This window comes from Ochlerotatus camptorhynchus, unplaced genomic scaffold, assembly GCF_037179485.1.
Source record: "Ochlerotatus camptorhynchus isolate MF236.1 unplaced genomic scaffold, CSIRO-AGI_Acam_v1.1 ptg000138l, whole genome shotgun sequence".
Lineage (NCBI taxonomy): Eukaryota > Metazoa > Arthropoda > Insecta > Diptera > Culicidae > Ochlerotatus > Ochlerotatus camptorhynchus.
In genome coordinates this window covers 729-25,511 of record NW_027040628.1, presented here as the reverse complement: position 1 = coordinate 25,511, position 24,783 = coordinate 729, and the positions used below count along the sequence as shown (strand labels likewise).

The window sequence follows — 24,783 nt, the reverse complement described above, 5'->3', positions numbered from 1 at the left end:
CCGGGAAATCCACTCGAGATGTCGAGAGGGTAAATGGTTGTTTTGGAGGTTGTAATGAGGACGATTTTGGAACGGAGCGGGTTGTGCTCAATGATGCATCGTTCTTCTTCACACAGTCTGTGAAGACGAGTTCGATTCTGAAATAAGTTTTGTAGAAATGCAATAAAAATGGAATCTATGGCTCTGCGAAGATTCAACTTTCGATATTCAAGTGTCGGAAAGGCATTAGAAAATTAATCGTTAAACTCTTTCTTGATAATGTTGTGGCCCTGAAAAGGGCCATTTTTCCAACGCGCTCGGCGTAGTTGCCCTTGCGGAGCAGACGGTGAATACGACCGACTGAGAACTGCAGCAGCTGGGCATTCCATGACGGCGGCCCAGTATACCGGAGCACTGACACCAACGCACTCGGCGTAGTTGCCCTTTCGCCCCCAGGCTCTGCTGCCGCTGCTCTGCTGCCGTTGCTCTGCTTCCGCTGCTCTGGTACTGCTGCTCTGCTGCTCTGCTGCTGGGTCGACGATCGGATAGACAATGATGAAACGGGCGACCTTGTTGGACGCTTATATAGTAGAACAGAAAATATCAGAGGTGTCAGATACTCGCATCTGATGTCTCGGTATGAGAAAGTATAAGAATATAAAAAAATCAATCGATTTTCACCATCTTTAGACAATGGTTTACTTTTAACCATTTTTCAATAGTTTACAGAATGAAATCAATAGTTTTGAAACAATCAGCAAATTGCTAGAAATATTTCCAATCGATTGATGCCATTATCTCGTAAATCTATCGAGAGACGGTTGAGTTATTATCGTTCAAAATCTTTTAATTTTTCGTAACGCATCCAAAATGAATGTTTTCAATTTTGTATGTTGCCGAAAGACGTTATCCAACGTCAAAATGAATAACAGTACAGACTTAACACTTCACTCTTTTAACACTTGACATCAGACAACATACACTCAGGTCTTTTTTACACGGGGGATACGTACCGTGTAAAAAAACCAACGAGATTTTGATTTTTCGCATCGGATTTTGATGCCATTTGTAATTAAAGCATGATATGGTTCATATAGACATATATTAAAAATTTCTGTATTTACACCAAAAATTGTATTTTTTTTTTATAGTATGCCATTCGATTACCTATAGTTTGAAACGGATAATGTGATTGGAATCAAGCCGATAGGTTGTATCGTTGTCGAGAAATCGTTAAAAAAGTACCGTGTAAATCGTGGAAAACCTTGTAAAAAAACCGCGTAAAAAAACCGTGTAAAAAAGACTTCAGTGTACAACCACTGAAACACCCAGCAGACTCGCTCCAATGCATTAGAATACGCCTAAAAGGCTGTTGACTACGCTATTAGAACGGAGTTGATTTCGACAAATTAATGCTTACACCCAATGTTATCTACTATTCCAAAACATACCTTATGTATGCGTCGGAGGCACTCAGATCATGTATGGTAAATGTTCTGTAATTGTTAACCCTCTTTTGAAGCATGAAAATATACTTATCAAACTTTTCCCAACCTTTTAATTAAACCAAATTAAAACGAAAAATCATATTTAAAAAATGTGCCTAAAATCGAGCGTACATATAATCGAGGCATATCTGTACTGTCATTTAGTACTGCATTCAGTTCCATTTTTGAGGTATAACACATCCCATCCAAAAGTGGCCGTCTTACCCCGAGCCCAGGTCAAGCTGTAACATGTTATCTGCAACTTCTGTAATAGCTCATAAATATAAAGAACACATATTTTTTTCTCTAAGTACATCGAACAAACTTGTGTTTTCCTAACATTGCCTTTACATGATAAATGATGTAATAATTCCGTAAACACAAAATAACAAGTGCCAGTGGCGCCATACACAATGTTTGTCTTTGTTGTTCATTTTGAAGTTTCATCTGTTATATAGCAACAATAATCCAAAGGGTGGTCGTCATGCCCCATCGTCCCCTACACGACTTGAACAGAGCACACTTTCAAGTTCATAAGAAACCGAGGAGCACAGTCTTTCAATTGATGTTATTTTTGGCCTTGTATAAGTCATTTTGATATAAATATAATTAAAATTGTGATTATTTTTATGAAACTACAAAAAAGTATTTTGTAACTTATCTAATCACGCACTGAAATAAATACAAGATCTGCTGCATCTATAAAACATGCATAAATAATCGTGTACAGCATATAAGTACCATATACATACAATACATGGTATCTCCACCAAGGTCAGCGTGAATATGATAACAGTGTTTGCGTTTGCAAATCTCCGGCTACAGCAAGAAACGTGTGGATCATCCTTATCAGGAACTGACCAGCACATATTGTTTGCATTATTATTTTGCCTCTATTCCACTCAGCATTTTTTTCTCCCCAAAACCGGGAAATCATAAATGCTAAAAACCAACTGGTAGCTAAGCACTTTTGATTAATTTCAACCTTCTTTCGATGAAACATTGTAGGGTTGACTTCAAAGCGCTTTGTGACAAAAAATTCCGACGAAGGTTATCAGTTTGAATTTGTCAATGCCCCCAATGCGTACGAGACTGTGAGGAATCGTTTTCAGACAAAGAATTACCAATTGCAGTGATACCAACATGAGTTAGTGTGCCTAACGGAAATAAAAAAAAAGAACGAACTAATGAAAACAGTATACTCAACGATGTGTAGTGCAGTTTACAGTGACTAATCTCTAATTAACCCAAACAACGGTAGCAGTAGTTAAGTGATCGTTCCAGTTTAGTGGTGATTGTTTTACGCACGGCGATGGATAGTACGCGGAAGCCGGAAAAGAAGAATCCTCGCAAGGGGGCATTCTATCTGGCTCAGCTGTCGTTCGGTTGGCTGTTGCCGCTGTTCTTCAAAGGATGCCGCCGAGGATTGAACAAGGACGATCTCACCAAGTGCCTCAAGAAGGACAAATCGGAGGACCTTGGCGATCGGTTAGAAGAGTGAGTATTGCTGATGATTTTTTTCAAACGCTATGTTAGTCGCGAAGAAGAAGAAGAAGAAAAAGGTTTTACTGTGTATGCTTAGGATCTCGAACCTGAACTTGAACATAAATAGAACTCAGTTGCTAGACAAGATAGCTTAAATTTTCCACACATTCTCTAGCAGTGATAATACTCGACCTTCATCTGACATGGTATCGTTTCAAAGCAACGATAACACTGAGAAAGAGCGTAATTCAAACTATTTATACATAGATAACACAGTAAGGTAGGCTCGAAGGTATACCACATGGTTTGGATCCCAGGGAATCCAAGTTGAATGCTTACTGATACACAGTTCGATAATCCGACGCCATCAAACCATGACCAATTTCATCCCAAGGATTGTATGGGGATGGCAGTACCATCTCAGATTCCTGTGAAACTTTGTGCATGTACAATAGGCTGTCCCATTTTTCAACAATGTTCTCAAATGTTTGCTCCTCATCCATAATTTGCTTCTTTCTGCTCTGTGCAGAAAATCAGCTCAACACAGGACCTGGCCCAAAGCGCTTTCGTGGAAAAAAGCTTTATGGCTATTTTTTCCCTTTGATCGCTCATAAGTCACTCAATATACTATATAACTACTTTCAACATAATGTTCATAGGTCTATAGAATAATTTCTCTGAAAAAAGTAGTTTCCCACCTTGCACCAAAATTTACATGCAAGTTTCAACATATTTGGTGCCAACACCATACAAACTACTCTCACTGGGGCTTAGCGGATCATGAAATACAACCTTCGTCCGAACATGCCAAGGCTGCACAACTTGTAGTCTTGGCAATATTTCGACGATTCACTTGGTGTGAAATTGTCGGAGATCAGCTTGCACGCAAGTTGCGCCACTGATTTTAATCATAGTGATGCCTCGGATACACTTGTATGCACTTTTTGTACTTTTTCATTACTTCAGTGCCAACATTTCAAAGGGACGTAATTGCTTTTGTAAACAATGGCTTTAGCCGTCGATTTAGCGCAAATAAAAGCCCACCATTCCAAATTACCAATGCTAGCTGGTACAGGACACATTTATCTACCTGCTGGTGTCATTCATTTTTATGAGTGAGCTTTCAACCGCGAGTAATCAACGACTAAAACCATTGTTTACAAATGCAATTACGCCCCTTTGAAATGTTGGCACTGACTTGTTATTATAGAATGCTAACGGAAAATCCAGTTAACTTTTCAGCTAACCCATCGTAAAATAACGAGTGAGTCATAAGAAGCGGGACTATATTCATGTCACGTTTTCCGCCACACGTTCTAGAGAGAGTCAAACAGCGGTGTGTGGTTTAGTTCTCCTCTTTGTGGGCGTTGTTCGTGCTCAGTGTGTTTTCGTTTGTTTACGATGAAGGTCGCGGGACAGAGTTTGCTCCGGGAGCGTGTCTTTCGGATGCTTGGACAGCATCCGAAATCGGAGGTGGCGAGGCACTTTTTGACGGAGGGTCATAAGAAATCGATGATCGCTCGTTTCTACGCTGAAGAGCCAATGGCCAACAACAAAAAACCGGGCCGACGGAGCAGAATAAGCGCCACCAAGCGGACGATTAGCGCCAGCATCAGGAAGCTGGTCAAAAAGTTCGATACGTTGCAGGCGGAGGGCGCGAAACGTTACAAACGAGCATCCAAACCGAAGTACACGGAGAAGCAGCTACAGGAAATCCCGGGGAAGTGCCGAAAGCATAGGCCACTCTGGATTGGTTTACCGCCCATAACATACCGTTTGTACGTAAGGAAGACAATCTCCCAAACGTACTCCAGGCGCGGCCAATCGAGTTGTATTGGGCCATACTGTCCCAGTCGGTGTACGAAAATGATTGGGAAGCCACCACAGCTCAACAACTCAAATCCCGTATCATCAGATGTGCCAAAAAAGTGGACCTCAAGGTGGTCCAGACCATGATGGCGAGGGTTCCGGGAATCTTGAGCAAGATCGAATATGAAGGGTCACTATCTGTCTAATAGTTTCACACCTCAAACGCACATTGTATGGACGTGTTTTCATTTAGACCCGCTACTTATGACACACCCGTTAGATAGTTTGAGCGCTCTCAAGTGTACCTTCAGTAAAAACACAGAGTGTGGAAATTTTGAATTCTGATAGGGAGCTATTTTTTAAACATTTCGTTTATTTGGAAGCTTCAATCGCGTTAGCTTTACGGAGCCGATAATTCATTGTTCACTGTTTGTTACAAAATTCACTTAATTCTATGTCTAGTAGGTTAGAGACATACAAGGTTAGAAGGGTACATTGTCGAATGATAGGATCAGGGGAGGAGCTTAGGGGTGGGTTTTCGTTGTCTCATCAGAGCGTTATCGCCAGTATGAATAGTAGTTCGGTTCAAGATTCGTCTGGAGTTCGACCGGCTATGGTGGGTGACGGTGGGACAAGACAAAAAAGTAGAAGGGTCTGTACCTAGGGGCACGAACGGAAGCTTGACGTAGGACCGCTAGTGGACGGAACAAATGTGAAGAGTTAACGGCGCCGGTGGTGTAGTGGTAAGCGTGATTACCTCTCACCCCAGCAGGCCTGGGTTCAATACCAGTCGGCGCCGCCGGGATGTTCTGAGGCATAACATCTCTGATCACGCCTTCCTTCGGATGGGAAGTAAAGCCGTTGGTCCCCGGTTCATGAGTTGATGGGTCGATAGGTAGGGTCCAGGTGTGGGAGCTGCCTTCCTGGCACGTCGGTAGCATTGGTGCTCAGCACGGAAAACAAGATCGACGGAAAAAACAAACCAAAGGAAAAAAAAAAAAAAAAAAATGTGAAGAGCTTTTAGTCTTTTTAATTGATCGATCATCTATTATCTTAACTCTTTCCGTTTTTGAATTGTGGGCGTACCAAATTTGTAGCATTTTTTTTTTTCAAAGAGAAGATTGATGAAGAGAATCGATCAAAATCACTTGCACCCCTGCTTCTAAGTTTGGTTGCAAGATTACAACTCTGGAGAGCATTTGTGTGGTCGTTGGGGGCGTTTGGTTCTGAATATGGACAAACAGGCACATATAAATTCTATTCCAACTCTTTACTGTAATAAGCTTATTGGCCCTGAAAAAGGCCGTTTTTATGCCAAAGTTGGTGATGATTTAACCTCCGAAACCGTACAGAGTGCCTCTCTGTCGCTTCAAAGCGTAGATGACATCCATGGCCGCTTACGCTTGGCGTGTTCAGTGTAGGTGACAGCATCACGGATCTCATTTTCCAGGAACACCTTCAGCACACCTGGTAGATCAGACCGGAGATACGTTTCACACCGCCACGGCGAACCAGACGACGGATTGCGGTTATCACGAAGAACCTTGCGATGACGCTTGGCGCCTTCTTTACCAAGACCTTTTCATCCTTTGCCACGACCAGTCATTGTTGCTTGTTAGGTAGAAGAGTGGACTACCTAACCTGCCACTACCTTCCTACTACTGCTATTGCTGCTTCTGCTGTCTGCTCACCACGCCGTCCGAAGCGAAAATGAGTTGAGGCTTTTTGACTTTTTTAACTTTAAATGATCTTTATTTCTTGTATTGTGTGGTATACATGTATAACTTATCAAGTGACACAGATGCGTCTTTTCAACTTTAGTTCCTTTGTAATTTCAATTATTATCAATTACAGTTCCTAGTCCTATCAAACCTGTTTTAAAAATGACCACCTTGGTGGGATTGGTTTGTTTTAAATTTGAAAAAGGAGACTACTTATAACTACTATTTACAACTACAACTAACCTACAACTACTATATACACCTAATCTACTATATACAAATTGCTTATCAAAGCATGTTCTGATAAAATACTGTTTTGTGTAAATTTGGTGCTAATTTCGTTAATTTTGGAATCTATTTTGGCAATGTCTGCCTCTTCATGTAGATTTGTTATTCTAGTGTCGAAAGGACGATCAAGTACCATTCTCAGCACTCTATTCTGAGCGACCTGGATTTTGTTCCTGTGAGTCTGTGCACATAATTCTCACACCGGAGCTGCGTTGAGGATCGCAGGTAGTATGATTTGTTTGTAGACGGCCAGTTCGTTCACCCTTGAGAGGCGGGATCTGCGGCAAATCAGCGGATACAGACACCTAACCAAGACAGAACACTTGACTACTGTTTTCTCCACATGCGAACGGAAGAGAAGCTTTTCATCGAACAACATCCCGAGATAGGTTACTTCGGCGGACCACTCAACCCTTGTGCTATCCATGATTACAGTACAAGATGGAGCCGGTTTCAGTTTCGGCGATTGCCGATGGAGGAACATGATCGCTTGTGTTTTGGAGGCAATGATTTTAATTTTCCACGTGGTGGCATAATCAGCAAAGGCGTTAAGGCATCGTTGAAGTTTGTTTGTTATTTCGCGAGGCATCCTTCCTTTGACGGCTATTGCGGTATCATCTGCGAACAGGAAAAACACGCAACCGTCTCCAAGGGGAGGAATGTCGGAAGTGTAAATGCTGTAAAGCAAGGGGCCCAGCAGACTGCCTTGCGGGACTCCTGCTGCGATGAAAAACGTGTCGGAAAGACAACCATTCAACGATACCTTAAACGACCTTTGCTGGAGGTAGTTACGGGTGATTTTAACCAGATGTAATGGAAAGTTGAAGTTACAAAGCTTGAATACAAGCCCATTGTGCCAGACATTATCAAACGCTTTCTCAACGTCTAACAAGGCCATGGCTGTGGACTTGGATACAGCTTTGTTACTTCGGATGTTATTCATCACCCGCACTATTTAGCTGGTGATTGGTGGAGTGCCCCTTTCTGAAACCAAACTGTTCCGGAAGGAGAATGTTATTTTCCTCGACAAACTTGAGCAAACGATTGAGAATGAGTTTCTCGAACAATTTGCTCAGCGCTGAAAGGAGGCTGATTGGTCTGTAGCTTGAAGGCAATGTTGGATCCTTACCGGGCTTGCGGATTGGTATGATTTTTACTACTTCGCATTTGCTTTCTCCTGTGGGGTGATTAAAAGCCGATCGTCATCATTTTCGACTCTGAGAGGTGGAACGGGTTTGGGATGAGTTTTCAGGACCTTGGCTACCTTCCAGAATGGTCTGGAGCGGTCGTCCAGATTCTGGACAACACGCCCGAAACTTTCATTTCGGAGTGAGTCCATTCTGGAAGCAATCTGCCTGTTCAGATCGGCCATTTCACGTTTTTTGCCCAGGTCTCCAGTCCTCTGAAACTGGCGTCTACGCACATTTCTCAATCGAATCAATAATTGGGTGTGGGAATCAATAGCAAGAAACTTACCCCTCACAGGAACTTGTCGAATGCATGTCTCGTCAGCCTCGGATATGGCCTGTTGGAGTCCTTCCAACGCCCGGTCGATGTCATCTACGGTATCGAGCAGTGGATTTTCATCGATGTTGCTGTCCACCATTCGACCGTACTGCACCCAGTTGACATGGTGGTAGTCTTTACGCAGGCAGCTTCTAGCAGGAACCACGTTGACACCGACTTCAGTCACCACCGGTTGGTGGTCGGAGCTGAGATCGTTGTGCGCCTCCGGCTTGGATAATCCGATGTTTGACAGGAAGAAGTCCAGAGTGGAGGGATTTCCCGTCGGAGAGATGAAAGTTGGTTCGCCCGGAAATTTCACAGTGTACAGTCCATGTTGTGCGTGGTCGAACAATAGACATCCGTTCCGGTTCCGCTGGTAGTTCCGCCAAGCTTCATGACGGGCGTTCAGGTCGCCCCCAACGATGAATCGGGAGCTAGTACAAGTGATGGCGGTCAGGTCGTTCTTGAATTGGATGCCTAGGCCGTTGCTTGTGGTACACTGACGTGGGCAGTAAACTGCGATAAACCGGACGTTTCCAGTTGGTGATTCCACCTCCACATTAATGGCCTCGATGATAAAAGTGCGGATGTGGGGCAGAGTGCAAAACTTGATTCCCTTTCTGACGATGACCGCTACATCACCCCCTGGAGCTGGTGCGATCAAGCCGGATAATGTTGTGGTCAGGCAACCAGAAGCTGTCACCGGACTAAAGGTGGGTTTCGGTTAGAAGACCCACGTTGATGCTATGCTTGCGGAGGAAGTCGGCAAGCTCAATCTGTTTAGCTCTTACAGAGCAAGCGTTCCAAGTAGCGATGGTTAGCGGTTTAGACACCATATTGGATGATGAACTTACCGAGCACTTGGATCTGTGCGGGCTTATTGCGGCACTTACGTAGAGCACCGGTCATGTTGATAAAAATCTCCATCAGTTCATATGTTGAGAACAAATCGGGATTATTTGTTTGAGCTGTTGGTTGCCTCCAGAATCCAGGGGGATGGAGAGCTTTGTCCAGCAGAAGATCCAGACGTTTCTTGAGGGGGCACGGATCGCACCCTTGGATTCACTTGTCCATGAAGAGGCGGAAAGTCCTCCGTCCTGAAAGCCGGGGCCTTAGCCTTCCTTCGTGCTGGTTGATTGTTGGTGGACGCTTGATTTCGGATGCGCTTGAAATCCTCGCGTTTAGGGCACTGCTTGTTGGATCCTTGGTGAGCACCACCACAGTTGGCGCATTTGGACGCCACAGCTTCATCCGCAGCACATTCGGAGGTGGCATGGTCTTCAGCGAAATTTCCACAGCATGGCTTAATGTTACAGTCGCGGGTACCGTGTCCGAAGTTGAGACACCGCTGGCACTGAGTCACATCGCGATGGCCGCCACGGTATGGCTCCCAGCGAACGATGATGGAATTGATGGACCGGATGGCTCTCAATGCATTGAGCGTCACCGTTCCCTTCTGGAAGTGTGCCAGGAAAAGGCTATCCGGGTACGCCTTCACATTCTCGTCTCTTCTTGTCATTCGATACACGGAACTTGGGGCCAGCTTGTACCGGTCCCTGATTTCATGTTCGATAAACTTCGGGTCGAAATTGGGTAGGCCCCTGATGACGACCTTGAACGGTTTTTCACCGGGGATGTCGTGGGTGAAGAATTCCACCTTGGAAGTCCTCAGGTGGGCGATGACCAAGTCATACTCCGCTTTGGTACGGAGCACCACCTTGGTGCCGACACTGCCCAATTTGAATTCGGCTTTGACGCTCAGCGACGCCAGATCCGCGATGAGCTCGTTGAGATGGGCATTTTTCACTATCAGCGGAGGTAGCTTCACTCTTGCCGCGCTCATGTCAGCAGCATTTTCTTTATCGGCAGCGTCACCGAAATCTCTGTTCGTCGCAGAGGCGACCAATCGTACCATCGGACTGGCCTCGATTCTTCTTCCTCTTCTTGCTGCGTTTTTCCAACACAGCCGGCTGGATATTCCCATCCATGGGGAGAACAGCAAACCTGTTCGAGGTAGGCACACCGGAGCTTCCTTCACCGGGGTTCTGGACCATCGCCGGGCTTCGCGACCGATGCTTCCCCATTACGAAGCACACACACGCACGACAAACCGCGAAAGAGAGAGCGCGAACACTATCGCCACGAACTTTTCAAACAACTCGAGAGAGCGAGCTAACACCGAACTGAACTACTTGACGATCATGCAGAGAATGTTGAGTTGAGGATAGACAGCAGCGCTCTTTTATACCTTTCAGATTAAAGCATAATCATGTACAACCAAGTGGTCTCGTCTCGATTATGACGACTAGGTTTGGGAAGAACATTTATTTCATGAGAAAAAAAAATATCACTTTTTATTTGTACATTGCACAGCAAAAAATTAATTTGGATATCCCATCAAAGTGAATGCACTTCAATCGTGTCAAAAATATGGTGTAATATTGCTTGCCAAAATAGACAAAATTATCATTAATACAGTGCATGAACTGACATTACGCTGCTTTTTCTGCATTTGTTTATTTTTGTGGACATAAAAATTAGATGAGATTTTCGACATTATTGACGTGCATCCTCTTGGATGTAATTTTAAAATTGATTTTTTGCTGTGTGGACAATACTTGACATTACCACTTTTTCAATAGTTTCTTGTTGAAAATCATCAGCTTTATGCATTGCTATTGATGCGTAAAAATATTTCTGATCGATTGGTGATAAATTTATTCAAAATGGGTCCAGGGGCAGCAGAGTTATTAATGTTCAAAATCTTTCATAATTTTGTTACATGTTCCATTTTCGATTTTCACAAAGTGTACCCCCATATAGAAATCACAGACGTAGTCCTACGTCAAAAAAAACTAATAAAGAGAGACAAAAGACAAAGTAATTAAATTCTTATACTAAACAGTTGAAGAAACACATAAACCGACTGCATATAGCATATATCGCGAGTTCCCAACACGTCTCTGATAGGAACATAAGGTTGTCTTCCTTGGGCGTCGAGGGTATTCAAAAGTCGTTCTCTGGCAGCGTCATTATCCGTACATTGCCAAACTGCGTGATCGTTGTCATCGTAACCGTTTCCACACCGACAGATGTTGCTGTCCACGAGGTTTATTCTACTGAGATGCGCATCTAGTGACTAGTGGTTGGGCATAAGTCTACTCATCACGAGAATGAAGTCACGACTTAAACTCAAGCCTTTAAACCACGCTCTCGGAGAAACATTAGAAATAATTGAATGTAACCACCGTCCAAGATTTCCCATGTCCCAATCGGTTTGCCAACTAGAAAGGGAACTCTGACGCACTACATGGTAAAATTCTTCGGTTGAAATTTGCCTGTCATAAAATTCGCCTTCCTGCGCGCCCACCTTTGCGAGAGAGTCCGCCTTCTCATTGCCTGGGATTGAGCAATGTGAGGGGACCCATGCAAAGGTAATCATATATCTAGATAGAGCTGGAATTAGGGCGTAACAGCTTTTGTAAACAATGACTTCTCTTGATGATTTCCAGTAACTCAAGGCTCGCCCAAGCAAATCAATAGCAACATCAGATAGGGGAAGTCTTCCTCTACCCGATGGTTATGTTGGTTCGCGTTGGCGCGCCCTGTATTCCTAGAAATCATCGAGCAAAGCCATTGCTTACAAAAACTGTTAGGCCCTAATTCCAGCTCTATCTAGATATTATCTTTCGACCATCACACTCATCTGCTCCCTTAGCTTTGAAAGGAAATAAGATGAGTGCCTTGATGAAATAAGAATGAGTACCTTGTTTCATAGACCGAATAGCCTCGATCGAACTGAGACTATTTGAGAAGATGAAGTAATGGTATGTGGGCATATTAGAAATCATCCCCAATGCGAAGTTGATTGCTGCCAGCTCAGCAACAAATACGGAACAAGGTTCCTGAAGCTTGCGGAAGGCGCTAGAGTTTTCATTAAAGACACCGAAGCCAGTGGATCTATCGAGACGGGATCTGTCTGTAAAATATCTTTTCATGCAATTGACTTGTTGGCAGGCATGGAAAATCATTTGCATTCATTTTATACATTCATTTGCCTCTAACTTTTTTCATCAACTGCATTCTGCAAAATGATGTATAGAGCTTTTGTAGGTTTTGTTATTAGCTTTTGCTTTTGCTCATAACTCAATTCTGTATCTCTTATGCGTTACGAACTAGAGCGGGCAGAGCTTGTTACTGTTTTTCAGTGAATGTAAAATACATTAACTGAAAAACAGTAGTGGCTTCTGTTCGCTTTGGTTCATCATGCATAAGATATACGGATTTGACTTGTTAACAAAAGTTGTAGCTAATAACAAAACCTACAAAAGCTCTATACATCATTGTACGAAATGCTGTTTAAGAAAAAAGTTAGAGGCAAATGAATGTAAATGAATGCACGAAATGAATGCAAATGATTTTCCATGCCTGCTTGTTGGTACTTTTCAGTAATAATGAAAAGAGAAAATAATAGGTCGAATTTGATCGGGAATCCCATTAGTTGCTTGTTTCATACTCAGAATTTAATTGGATTTAACGTAAGCATTCTATGTTATAAAGTAATGGAAAATCCCAAAAAAAAAAACGATTCACCCCTGATTGTATGACCAACTATGACCATGAGCCTTATTTATATAATAAAACTCATGCTATAGATGTTGTATAGTTTTTTTATAGAGCGATTCCAGACGCATTCGCAAATCCATTAATTTTCGTATTTTTTTATTTGGCTGAAAATTTTCAGAAACGTTCCTCATGACCAAAATGCTATTTTGCATCTTCGGATCATCTCTTATTTATTTCAGAATAATTTTTATAAAAATATTTTAGGTTCAAAGAATGTATTTTCAGCTGGAGCTGGATTTATGCTACGCCTTTAGACAACTATGCTTGCCGAGGGATCAAAATTAATCGATGTAAGAGCTGATATTCATTTTAGAATGACAGATATAACAGTGAACCGGGAAATCGGGAAAAGCCATGAAAAAGCCGGAAAGTTGAAATCACCGGGAAAAGCCCATGAATTTCAATAAAGAAATAAAAAGATTTTGAACCTTTGAAAAAATGTCGAGACCATTCTACTGGACCAAATTTTAAGAGAATTTTGAGAAAATTTCAGAATGAATTCAAGAGGTAGTTCAGAGAAAATTTCCAAGTGAGTTTTAACTTGAACTCGAGGCAATTGTTACGAAGTTTTGTGGAAAATTCCATGACAATTGTGAACAGTATTTTAGGACCCGCAAAAATGAGCAAAGGAATCGAATTTTGAACGAACTTTCCAAAGAATTGTTCGCATATTCGAGCATAAACTGCTTGTTTGATGGGATTGATTTCAAGGGTATATCGAGAATATATTCTAAGCTATTCTAAGAGGAATTCCAAGTGAATTTTCTGAAGAATTTAGAGTAGAACTTTAAGATAATTCAGAGTTAGTTTTATTTGTACAATTCGGAGGACAATTGAAGCGAATTTTTTTTTAGAATTAGTGAATGAAGCTTCAGTGAACTCCTGGAATAATCATAGAAAAAATCGAAGAGAATCTTCGAGGATGAATTCCATCAGAGGTGCGTCCACCTTCAACGATGTGCTTGGAGCAAGGTACTATGGTCTTATAGAAACGCAGCAAAAAATAAATTTTAATATTACTTTCAAGAGGATGCACTTCTATCATGTCGAAAATATCATGTAATTTTTATGGCTTCAAAAATAAACAAATGCAGTAAAAGCAGCATAATGTCAGTTCATGCACTGTATTAATGATAATTTTGACCTTTTGGCAAATAATATTACACCATATTTTCGACACGATTGAAGTGCATCCACATTGATATGATATTAAAATTATTTTTTTTGCTGTGAATTTTTGAATATTTTGGGAATCTTGTACTGGTTCCAGAAATGTATGACTGGAACATTTTCTGTTTTGTGAATACCATGAAACTAAATCAAGCTGAACATTGCATTAGGTCCTAAGTAACATTGACAGATTCTCTCCGTCGACTTTCTCTTTGTATATCCACGGCCATGTAAAGACATTCCCAAGTATTTTCAGCACACCGATCGATAAAAGAAGCTTTTATCTAGCATTTCATACGACAAACACAACAAGACATGGTTTTTTTTTCCTTGATTTGTTTTCCGTCGATCTTGTTTTCCGTGCTGAGCACCAATGCTACCGACGCCAGGAAGGCAGCTCCCACACCTGGACCCTACCTATCGACCCATCAACTTATGAACCGGGGACCAACGGCTTTACTTCCCTTCCGAAGGAAGGCGTGATCAGAGATGCTATGCCTCAGAACATCCCGGCGGCGCCGACTGGGATTGAACCCAGGCCTGCTGGGGTGAGAGGTAATCACGCTTACCACTACACCACCGGCGCCGCTAACAAGACATGGTTATGTGTTCAAGTTATTAACGAAAGAGAAAGTCGACGAAGAAAATGTTACTTAGGATCTAATGCAATGTTCAGCTTGAAATGCGGCCTGAAAATAAATAAAACCCATCATGTGACAAATCAAATAATATGAGAATTAAAAAACCAGTTCACTGGTAGTAATAATCCGAGCACAGAACTATACTGGCCACATCCGGCCATGTTTCTAGCTTCTTAGGGTCAACATCCATCATGCGTTACCTTAAATCACATGAGAATAAATATATCATTTCTCATCGTATGAGTACTTTAGTCGGAATTTCTTTTAGTAAGAAGCGTCAGATTTCATCATTGGAGGATTAATTCAGGTTTTAAACTATGTTCTCTATAACATCGTGGGTGCGACAAAGCTTTGACTGTGCCACCCAGGTATTTTTGTGCGTAGGACATGTACTACCTGTCCCACCCATTCCTTGCGCCTCTGAATTCCATAAACTTTTTGGAGTGTTCTGCAGAGAATTTCTGGACTGTTATATAAAAATTAAGGGACTCCCAGAGAGAACCATTTATTTAAGAAGAATTCTGAAAAGAACGCTATGAAGAGAAATGATTCTGAAGGAAATGCTTAAGGATACTCCAATAAAATCTTGTAAAGACTTCTGAGCGAATTATCAAGGCAATTGATCATGGACAAATTTTGAAGACCGAATTCAGAAACAAATTCAATATCGAGGAAAAATATAGCTGTCTTTGAAATGCCATAATTAACCCATTGCTTCCTTCGGCTATATCGCATTTGGCTTTACACATAATTTGAATATATACATTAGGGTGGGTCTTTACAGCCCCGGTGGGCCTTTACAACCCCGTACTGCTCTTTCAATGTGTATTTAAGTCCCCAACAACTGTGCAAAATTTGAACGAATTTGGTGATAAACTTGATTTGCAGGAGAATTTTAAATTTAGTTTCGGAAAATGTATGGGAAACGGAATGATCCTATTCATTTGCTACCAAAAATCCAAATATTGCTCAAATTTCCCCAAATCAGTTGCTTAGTAAGTTTTGGGGCTTTGTATGCAATGTAAATGATTTCATATAGATACCAAGAAACAATAATATGTATCACTTTTCTAAGCTTGAGACCTCTTATGTTTGCAAAGCCTCAGAGTTTACTGGGCAACGTGGAGGTTTAGCTAGTGATAAGCGTCGCTAGAACTATTCCACAGTTAACGGACAAGTCAAACGCGCACTCTGTTTCCTGTGGAGGAAATACCTCAAGTCCCCTTACCCATCGAGTGAGCTAGGCAAAGGAGTGCATATTTTATTAGTATAGTCGCATCAACGGCCCTTCGCTCAATTTCAACTTCTGTTCAATTTTCTTCTTCTTCTTTCCTTTATTTAACGTCGGTCTCTGTTCCGCAATCTAGTGCCAATCACCGACGGACATTGATTGCCATCCATTGACGGCAATCGATTCGAATGTACAGGAAGACAGCTTCCACACCAATCCCAGCCGGCGCCGCTGGGATATTTTCTGAAACATAAAATCTCTGATCATGCCTTCCTGCATCCCCGGTTCATGAGTTTGATAGGTCGATAGGCAGGGTCGAATGTGGGAGCTGCCGCTCTGGTGTCTGTAGTAGCATTGGTACTCAGTTCAACACAACACAAGATCGACGGAAATCAAATCAAAGCCAAAAATCTTCGTCATCATCCTATATTATTTTCAATAATAAATACCCACCTAATATAACCTTATTATTCCTATATTACAGACAATGGGAAAAGGAAATCGTTAGAGCTCGGAGGAAAAATCGCTCGCCCCGACTTCGAGATGCTCTCTTCCGGACGTTCTACAAACAGTGCCTTTTTGATGGCTTCCTAGTGTTTCTATTCGTGTTCATCAAGTAAGATAAAAAAATCCCCTATATCAACCGAGTCAATTCACAGCAATACCCTTGAACCCTTCTATTCACAGATCAATTTTACCGTTAGTCCTAGCGCAACTCCTGATCCAGTTCCAAACTCCGATGAACGCAACGCACGTTAGCACCCCAAGCAGTAATACCACCATGACGTCTCCAATGTCCGATGTCTTCCTCACCACGACGCTGCACTTCCTGGATCAAGAAGATATGGATTCCCATAGCGAAACGGGCGAGGTGGATCGCCGCGTACGCCGCAGTATTGCTGACAGCAAAACTTCATTCGGTCTGAACCATTTCAATACTGACGACTACCGGGATGATGATGGTACGAAAATAAACTATTTTTGTGATGCAATATTATTTGAATTGAGTGCTGATAAATCCATTTGTGCTACAAACAAACATAAGAAACCTACGAACCTCCACTGATTGGATTTGATTTATTGTGAGCTGATTCGTTTTCTTTTCCTGTTGTAGATTACAGCGTCAGTCGCGACGAGGGGTACGATGACCTCGAACAGGAGGAAGAGCCCACCAAAGAGCGCAAGCTAGCAAGCGTCGCTGACTACGTCAATTATGCATGGAACGACGCTTATTGGTTGGCCGGCCTGTTGGTGTTGTTGACACTGCTGGGATGCTTCTGTAGTCACCACTCCGATCTGAGGCAGCGATTGGTCGGAGCACGGATGAGGATCGCGTGTTGCTCTGTCATCTACCGGAAGACCTTGCGTATGTCGAAGAAAGCGGCTGGACAAACCCCGGCTGGTTATCTAATCAATCTACTGTCGAACGACGTCAGCCGACTGGACTATGGGTTCATATTTTTGCACTACGTGTGGGTGTTACCGTTCCAGGTAGGTAGACTAGATCGAGGAAGGGCGATTATCCATGTTAACTGACTTTTTGTGTACTACAGGCAGTCTTCACGTGCTACCTCATCTGGAGACAAGTCCAGTGGGCAGCAGTTGTTGGAGTCGTTGGTTTGCTTCTAAAAACCATTCCAGTTCAAACTGGGCTTGGTCGACTGCAGTCAGTTCTGCGAATGCGCGTTGCAAAACGAACCGATCAACGAGTGGGAATAATGAACGAACTAATCCAAGGTATTCAGGTAATCAAAATGTACGCCTGGGAGAAGCCATTCCACACGGTTGTGTCGCTAGCTCGCAAGAAGGAAGTCCGGCAAATCCGATGGGCTTCGTATATCCGGGGGATTTATCTCAGTACGATGATGTTTACGGAAAGGTCCACGCTCTTCATAGCGATCGCTACTTGCTACTTCGAAGGACGGCCGATTACGGCGGACATTGTATTCCCGATGGCCCAGTTCTTCAACACTCTACAACTAACGGCAGCCATCTTCTATCCATTGGCCGTTTCACTTGGAGCTGAAGCTTTGGTGTCCATTGACCGCATTCAGGAGTTCCTTGGAATGGAGGAACAGGACAAGAAGATGATTGGTTTGAATAAGAACGAAACAGAGCTTGTTAAAATTTGCCCCACTATCGGTGTTCAGCTCAACAATGTCTCCGCCAGTTGGGAGCACAATAAGGACAAAACTCTCAAGGAATTGAATCTCATAGCCAAGACCGGGCAACTGCTTGCAGTTGTTGGGCCCGTTGGTGCCGGCAAAAGCTCTCTACTTCAGCTGATTCTGGGCGAGCTGCCCATACTGAGTGGAACAGTAAATATCAACGGAGAAGTTTCATATGGGTGTCAGGAACCGTGGTTGTTTACGGGGACAGTCCGGAACAATATCCTGTTTGGTCTGGCCTATGATCGTAAACGGTATCAAGAGGTAGTGAAACATTGTGCCTTATTGACCGACTTTGAACAACTTCCGGATGGAGACAAAACGGTTGTCGGAGAACGAGGAACTTCTCTCTCCGGGGGACAACGTGCTAGGGTGAATTTGGCACGTGCTGTCTACAAGAACGCCAACATCTACCTGTTGGATGATCCACTCAGTGCGGTCGACACTCACGTGGGACGGCATCTGTTCGATGAAGTTATGGGTCCAAAGAGTTACTTGGCTAAACAACAAGCGACAAGAATTCTGGTGACTCATCAGGTTCACTTTCTGAAGGATGCCGATTGGATTGTGATCATCGATAATGTAGGTTTGGCGAAGGTTGTTCCACCAGTTTAGATTTCTAATGTCGATATCTCTTTTAGGGTAAAATATTAATGCAAGGTACGTATCAAGAGTTGTCCAAGAGTGACTTGGACTTTGGCAAATTGATGGGATCGGCTGATGGGAATAGTGACAACCTTGAAGAAGAGGAGCTGGAGGATGTCGCCGACGAAGAGATTCCATTCATTGACGGTGCGAAGGGAGAAAGTAACAAGTTGCTGAAAAGTACCAATTCCATAGGGGCGCGGGGATCAATGTCATGTGCTGTAAGTAAACGATTATTTAGTTTTTCTGTCAAAACATATTTGAAAATGAACTATTTTAGTCAAGCGTTGCTGACGGCCTGGGTCAAACCGTTGGTGAAGATCAAGCAGAAGGTACCCTGGCTGTAAGGGTTTGGACTACCTACTTCATGGCTGGTGGTAATATCTTTCTCCTGCTGTTCACCGCGTTCATGCTCGTCTTCTCGCAAGTGGTAGTCAGTGGATCCGACTATTTCGTAACCTACTGGACCCGCCAGGAGGAACGCCGGATTCGCGACCTGCCGGTGGACTACTCCACCGTAGATTTGCTGACAACCTACGGAATCATCATCATCGGAGTGATTATCTTCACCATCTTCCGAGGATATTTGTTCTTCAACATCTGCATGAAAGCATCACGAACGCTGCACGATCGTATGTTTGCCAAGATCCTCGCTGCACCGATGAGGTTTTTCGATACCAATCCATCGGGACGTATCCTGAATCGTTTCTCCAAAGACATGGGCGCCATTGATGAACTACTGCCGAAGGCAATCATGGATGCCGTCCAAGTACTGCTGGTTATGGTTGGTATCTTGGTGGTGATTGCCATAATGAATCCCATTTTGTTGGTAGCCCTCTTGGGTGCGATCATCCTGTTTGCAGGCGTGCTTAAGCTGTACCTTCGTCCAACGCAAGATCTCAAGCGCTTGGAAGGAATAAGTAAGTTTCGGTTCTTGGACGAATGCAGAGGTGTTGGATTACGTTTGATTTTGAATTACAGGCCGCAGTCCAGTGTTCTCGCATCTATCCGCAACTTTGACGGGATTATCGACGATCCGAGCGAACGCTGCACAGCAGAAGATTACCCAGGAGTTTGACGCACTACAGAATGTGCATTCAGCTGTTTGGCAGTTGACGATGTCCAGCAATGCCGCGTTGGGACTGTGGTTAGATTGCATCAGTACGGCGTTCGTAGCCTGCGTGACATTCAGTTTCATTGTGCTGCATGGAGGTAAAATATTTGGCGTGTTCTGATCCCAGATGTGATTACCAGTTATTTTGTACATTTTCAGAAACCTACAGCGCCAACGTTGGTTTGGCCATCTCCCAGGCTATGATCCTAACCGGTATGGTTCAGTACGGCATTCGGCAAACTGCGGAATCTATCCAGCAAATGACATCGGTAGAACGAGTCATTCAATATACCGAGATACCATCGGAAACCGATCCACCGAAGATCCCACCGAACGATTGGCCATGGCGTGGTCAGATCGAGTTCCGTGATATGTCCCTTCGGTACGAAGTCAACAGTACTCCGGTTCTGAAGCACCTAGATATAACGATCGAGCCTACCTGGAAGGTTGGAATTGTAGGACGAACCGGTGCCGGGAAATCATCTCTAATCGGAGCACTTTTCCGATTAGCTCCGATCGAGGGCAGGATACTGATTGATGGCATTGATACGGGAGTTGTATGCCTGGAGTCACTGCGGTCCAAGATTTCCATTATACCTCAAGATCCGGTACTTTTTAGCGCTACGATCAGGTATAACCTAGATCCATTCAACCTGTACGACGATGACAGTCTGTGGACGGCGATCAATGAAGTTGAGTTGGGGTCTGCTATTAGTGGATTGGATTACATGGTCACGGAGTGCGGCACCAATTTCAGTGTTGGCCAGAGGCAGTTGATCTGCTTAGCGAGAGCCATCCTGAGAAATAACAAGGTTCTGGTACTGGACGAAGCGACTGCCAATGTAGATCCTCAGTAAGCTCTTCAGAAATTTCAAACACTTCACCAATATCAATACGAAAATTCCCTTTTTTATAGAACCGACGCCCTCATCCAAAAGACAATCCGGGAAAAGTTCAAACAGTGCACGGTACTTACCGTGGCCCATCGATTGCACACCGTCATGGATTCGGATCGAATCCTGGTGATGGATGCCGGCGAAGCACGTGAGTTCGATGCTCCTCACGTTCTCCTCCAACAGGAAGGAGGCATACTGAGGGACATGGTGGAGGCAACGGGTCCATCAGAGTCGGAATCTCTCAAACGCATTGCTGCGGCAACGTATGCTGCAATGGATCCCAACCGGCATCTACTGAACGGCCTGCCGAATCCTTGGCGTTTTAGCAAGGAAGGCCAGTAATAAACATATCGCAAGAGATTTCAACAATTTACTTACACTATTTTTATCTCGTAAGAAAAAAAAATCAAACCAAATTTTCTAGAAATTCAGGAAAGCGTTTTATAGCCCATAAGTTCTTGACCACTATTTACAATGGATGTAACGAGTAGTAATTAAGATTTTTATACGAGAAGCAATACACAACTAACAGACAAGTTCTTCATCTTCTGCTTCGATGGTCTTCGTTTTCTTCTTGCCACCGAAACAGCTCCAACCTTTCCCGGAGGCCTTCCGTGCCGCCTTGAGGTCCTCTTTGGTGGTCTGCGTTCCACGGATCTTCTTCTTGAACTTTGGTGGAAAGGTGATACTCTCCCATGATGATTGTTCCGGAATCTGGAGTGCTCTGCGGCGTCGGATCGCCTGATCTCGTGCCTGCTTCAGATGCTCTACGCAGTTGTGCGGCGTTGGTTGTCTCCATATCGGTTCTGGTTTCTTGATGCAGCAAGGACAACAGCAAGCCAAGCACCGTCGTCTCGCCCTTCGCCGTCTTATTTGCGTCTGTATTACCTTCTGCTGTTGGACTCTCTGTTTCTCTTCCTGCTTGATGCGCTTCTCCCTCTGCTTGATCATCTTCTCACGCTGTTTCTTGTACTGTTCGTCTCGGGTAGGCTTCTTCCCGCAGCAAGTCGATCCTTGTCTACTTTTCGGCCTCCGTTCCTTCTTCGCTTTGGCTTGCTCCATCTGCTCAATATCTCGCTTTCTCATGCGCACCATCAGTGGTTCCTTTTTCTCTTGCTGCTTTCGACAGCAGCTGCTCCAGCCTTTATTTTTCTTCTTTCGCTTGCCTTTACTTTTCGGCCTTACCGGCATCGGAACACATGCCCCGTGGGGATCTATCCTGTTACAAACGCAGGTATCCTGTTTGCCACGGCGTGTCTTGGCACTAAAGTCCTTGCAACGGGTGTCTACCGCCACATGACGGCATCCGGGACAGAAACGAACCTCCTTGGCCATTCTTGGGATGGGTGCCTTGCATCCGTAGCTACTGCCAAGGGGTTCTAAGCAGAAAAACAATTAATTTAATTTTAGTTGGGAAATATAATTCAAAAGTATACTTGATATGGCTTTCTTCTTTTTGTTTGATTTCTTGCCTTCCTCAATGGCAGGACTAAAATTGTAGTTTTCTTCATTATTATAGAATCTAAATAAATGAATCTAGCAAATCAATGCTCACAGTTTCTCGTTGATGTATTGCCGAAACACTTTCAAGTATGGTCCCGGCTGAAAGCACTGATCACGGGACACTGCCACAAAAGCCGAGTCATCGTGAATTTCCTGAATCGATCGAAGTGCTTCTCCGAACAGGGTGTAAACTCTACAACATGAATTCCGAAAGATGACTTAACTGTACTTAGCTTAATCAAAACATAACCATAAAAACACTTACACATAACCGTTGTAATAGTGAAGCCGATTTATTCTTTCGATCACTTGATTATCCTCCAATTTGTTACGATCGATCAGAACCTTGTGCGGTGGCTTGAACGGTTGACCGTTGGTGAAGAAATAGATGGTATGTTTCGATTTTGACATGGCCGGGAAAATTTATACGATAGGTTTTCCGAAACTAAAACTTTAATTTTGAGACAATTTTGACATTAGACTATCACCGAATCAATGATTCCTTTGATGAAATTTTCTTATAGTAAAAAGGCTTTCTTTCCGTTGCTATTGTAATACAAACTAGTCAGGGTCTATTTGTACATACTAGTGTAGTATTCTTCCTCCAAGTCATACAAATCAGCCGCCATATCGTCTCGCACTGCCATCAATTTGTTATCCCGATCCATCTGAGTGCTCCGGTACAGCTGTGAGCTACTGCAGATGGCATCGTTCACCGAGTGGAAGTCATTCAAGATCAAATACTGTTTGATGTCGGACACAAGCTTCATCAAGGATTCCCCCGCGCGCACTAAATCGAACCGAATTTTGTCACATTACAAATAAGGGCAATGTTGAACAATAACAGCGTAGGTACTTACCGATATTCGAGGCGCGAACCTGCATCTCGTAGGTGTCCTGCTCGCATTGGGTCATCTTCGATAGTTGTGTTTCGTTTTCGCCCTTGGCAAGGCGGACAATTTCTGGAATGAAACAAAATAAAATACAGTCAGGAATCCTTATTGCCGGATTCCTTATTGCCGGTATCTCTTATTGCCGGATCCTTATTGCCGGGCTATCCGCGAATAAGGATACCCACAGCTTATGGGATTTTCACTAATGGGGGCTGTAGTGGATTATCTCATTTGTTTCAATACATAAAGCTATACTGTCTTCGACAAAGTTGCTGTACTGGGTTAGACCAACAAGCCTGTGCCATTGGATTCAGGTTAAATTAGGAACTACGCCGCTAGAGGCGCTTCACTTTTATGTTACTTATGACGGGCGCTATAATATATGGATCATATTTCCAACATAGAATATTTCGTGATCCTGACCATATAGAAAGTTACTGTCTTCAGCAAAGTTGTTCAGGTGACCAAGTCCTTTCGGATGGTGGCTATATTAGTTCAGAACTCTCTCACTACGCAGCGCTAGTGTGCATGTGCAATTCCTATATAAACTGTATCTCGAGAGCCTGGCCATATAGAAAGTTGCTGTTTTCAGCAAAGTTGGGCAGGTGATCAAGTCCTTTCGGATGGTGGCCATATTAGTTCAGAACTCTCTCACTACGCAGCGCTAGTGTGCATGTGCAATTCCTATATAAACTGTATCTCGAGAGCCTGGCCATATAGAAAGTTGCTGTTTTCAGCAAAGTTGTGCAGGTGATCAAGTCCTTTTGGATGGTGGCCATATTAGTTCAGAACTCTCTCACTACGCAGCGCTAGTGTGCATGTGCAATTCCTATATAAACTGTATCTCGAGAGCCTGGCCATATAGAAAGTTGCTGTTTTCAGCAAAGTTGTTCAGGTGACCAAGTCCTTTCGGATGGTGGCTATATTAGTTCAGAACTCTCTCACTACGCAGCGCTAGTGTGCATGTGCAATTCCTATATAAACTGTATCTCGAGAGCCTGGCCATATAGAAAGTTGCTGTTTTCAGCAAAGTTGTGCAGGTGAGCAAGTCCTTTCGGATGATGGTCATATTAGTTCAGAACACGCTCACTACGCGGCGCTAGTGAGCAAGTAAATTTCCTGTACAAGCTGTAACTCGAGAACCTGGCCATATAGAAGGTTACTGTCTTGAGCAAAGTTGTTCAGATGACTAAGTCCTTTCGGATGATCGTCATATTATTTCAGAACTCTCACACTACGCGACGCTAGTGTACACATGAACTTCCTTAATATATTATTTCTCCAAAGCTTGTCCATATAAGATGTTGCTGTGCAATGTGAGAACAGGAACCGGAAAAGGGATGACGTGTAGAGGCCGGAAATCGATGTCAGATGCCATTTTGTAATCCAAGATGGCGACCATAGGTTCAAGAAAAACTGTCAAATACCCTACAATATGGATATTTTTGGAAGGAGACGACGTGTAGAGGCTGGAAATAGATGCCAGACGACATTTTGGGATCCAAGATGGTGGCCATCGGGTCAAGAAAAACTGTCAAATACTCTACAATATGAGTATTTTCGGAAAGGAAACGACGTGTAGAGGCCGGAAATCGATGCAAGATGCCATTTTGGAATCCAA

At 43.4% G+C, this 24,783-nt stretch overlaps 3 protein-coding genes across 4 annotated transcripts in view; 1 reads left to right on the top strand and 2 right to left on the bottom strand.

Annotated features, from left to right (window-relative positions):
- The window catches only part of Cftr (CF transmembrane conductance regulator), a 33,020-nt gene extending 11,885 nt beyond the window's left edge, over window positions 1-21,135 (top strand). Inside the window, exons 2-11 of one of the 2 annotated variants that reach the window (XM_065221080.1) lie at window positions 2,600-2,963; window positions 16,428-16,559; window positions 16,631-16,905; window positions 17,058-17,434; window positions 17,497-18,693; window positions 18,753-18,977; window positions 19,037-19,676; window positions 19,738-19,968; window positions 20,030-20,723; window positions 20,787-21,135. In XM_065221080.1, the coding sequence (XP_065077152.1) occupies window positions 2,779-2,963; window positions 16,428-16,559; window positions 16,631-16,905; window positions 17,058-17,434; window positions 17,497-18,693; window positions 18,753-18,977; window positions 19,037-19,676; window positions 19,738-19,968; window positions 20,030-20,723; window positions 20,787-21,108 (4,278 nt within the window). In that variant the 5' untranslated portion in view covers window positions 2,600-2,778 and the 3' untranslated portion in view covers window positions 21,109-21,135. Of the gene's footprint in view, window positions 1-2,578; window positions 2,964-16,427; window positions 16,560-16,630; window positions 16,906-17,057; window positions 17,435-17,496; window positions 18,694-18,752; window positions 18,978-19,036; window positions 19,677-19,737; window positions 19,969-20,029; window positions 20,724-20,786 lie in introns of those variants that run through there. The other variant, XM_065221081.1, reaches the window with a different exon arrangement.
- A 156-nt stretch (window positions 21,136-21,291) lies between these two features.
- LOC135700566 (uncharacterized) lies at window positions 21,292-22,814 on the bottom strand. Its single transcript, XM_065221093.1, has 4 exons — window positions 22,535-22,814; window positions 22,322-22,462; window positions 22,203-22,255; window positions 21,292-22,145 (listed from the first exon to the last, which is right to left on the bottom strand). Exons 1-4 carry the CDS (start codon window positions 22,678-22,680, stop codon window positions 21,292-21,294), a joined length of 1,194 nt encoding a protein of 397 aa, XP_065077165.1. The 5' UTR covers window positions 22,681-22,814.
- Window positions 22,815-22,840: 26 nt separating this feature from the next.
- On the bottom strand, window positions 22,841-23,297 carry LOC135700550 (mediator of RNA polymerase II transcription subunit 22-like; the record flags this gene model as incomplete). The annotated part of the gene is made up of 2 exons (XM_065221065.1): window positions 22,841-23,059; window positions 23,130-23,297. Coding segments are annotated over 2 exons (386 nt in total), but the record flags the coding sequence as incomplete, so codon positions are not given.
- Between the last annotated feature and the right edge of the window lie 1,486 nt (window positions 23,298-24,783).

What these genes read in the sequence shown, in the direction of transcription:
- LOC135700566 (XM_065221093.1), bottom strand. Translation starts at nt 22,680, where the DNA reads ATGTCAAAATCGAAACATACCATCTATTTCTTCACCAACGGTCAACCG. An exon ending in CACTATTACAACGGTTATGT is followed by an intron (nt 22,463 to 22,534) that starts GTAAGTGTTTTT and finishes TTCATGTTGTAG; the next exon opens with AGTTTACACCCTGTTCGGAG. An exon ending in AAAGAAGAAAGCCATATCAA is followed by an intron (nt 22,146 to 22,202) that starts GTATACTTTTGA and finishes TTTTCTGCTTAG; the next exon opens with AACCCCTTGGCAGTAGCTAC.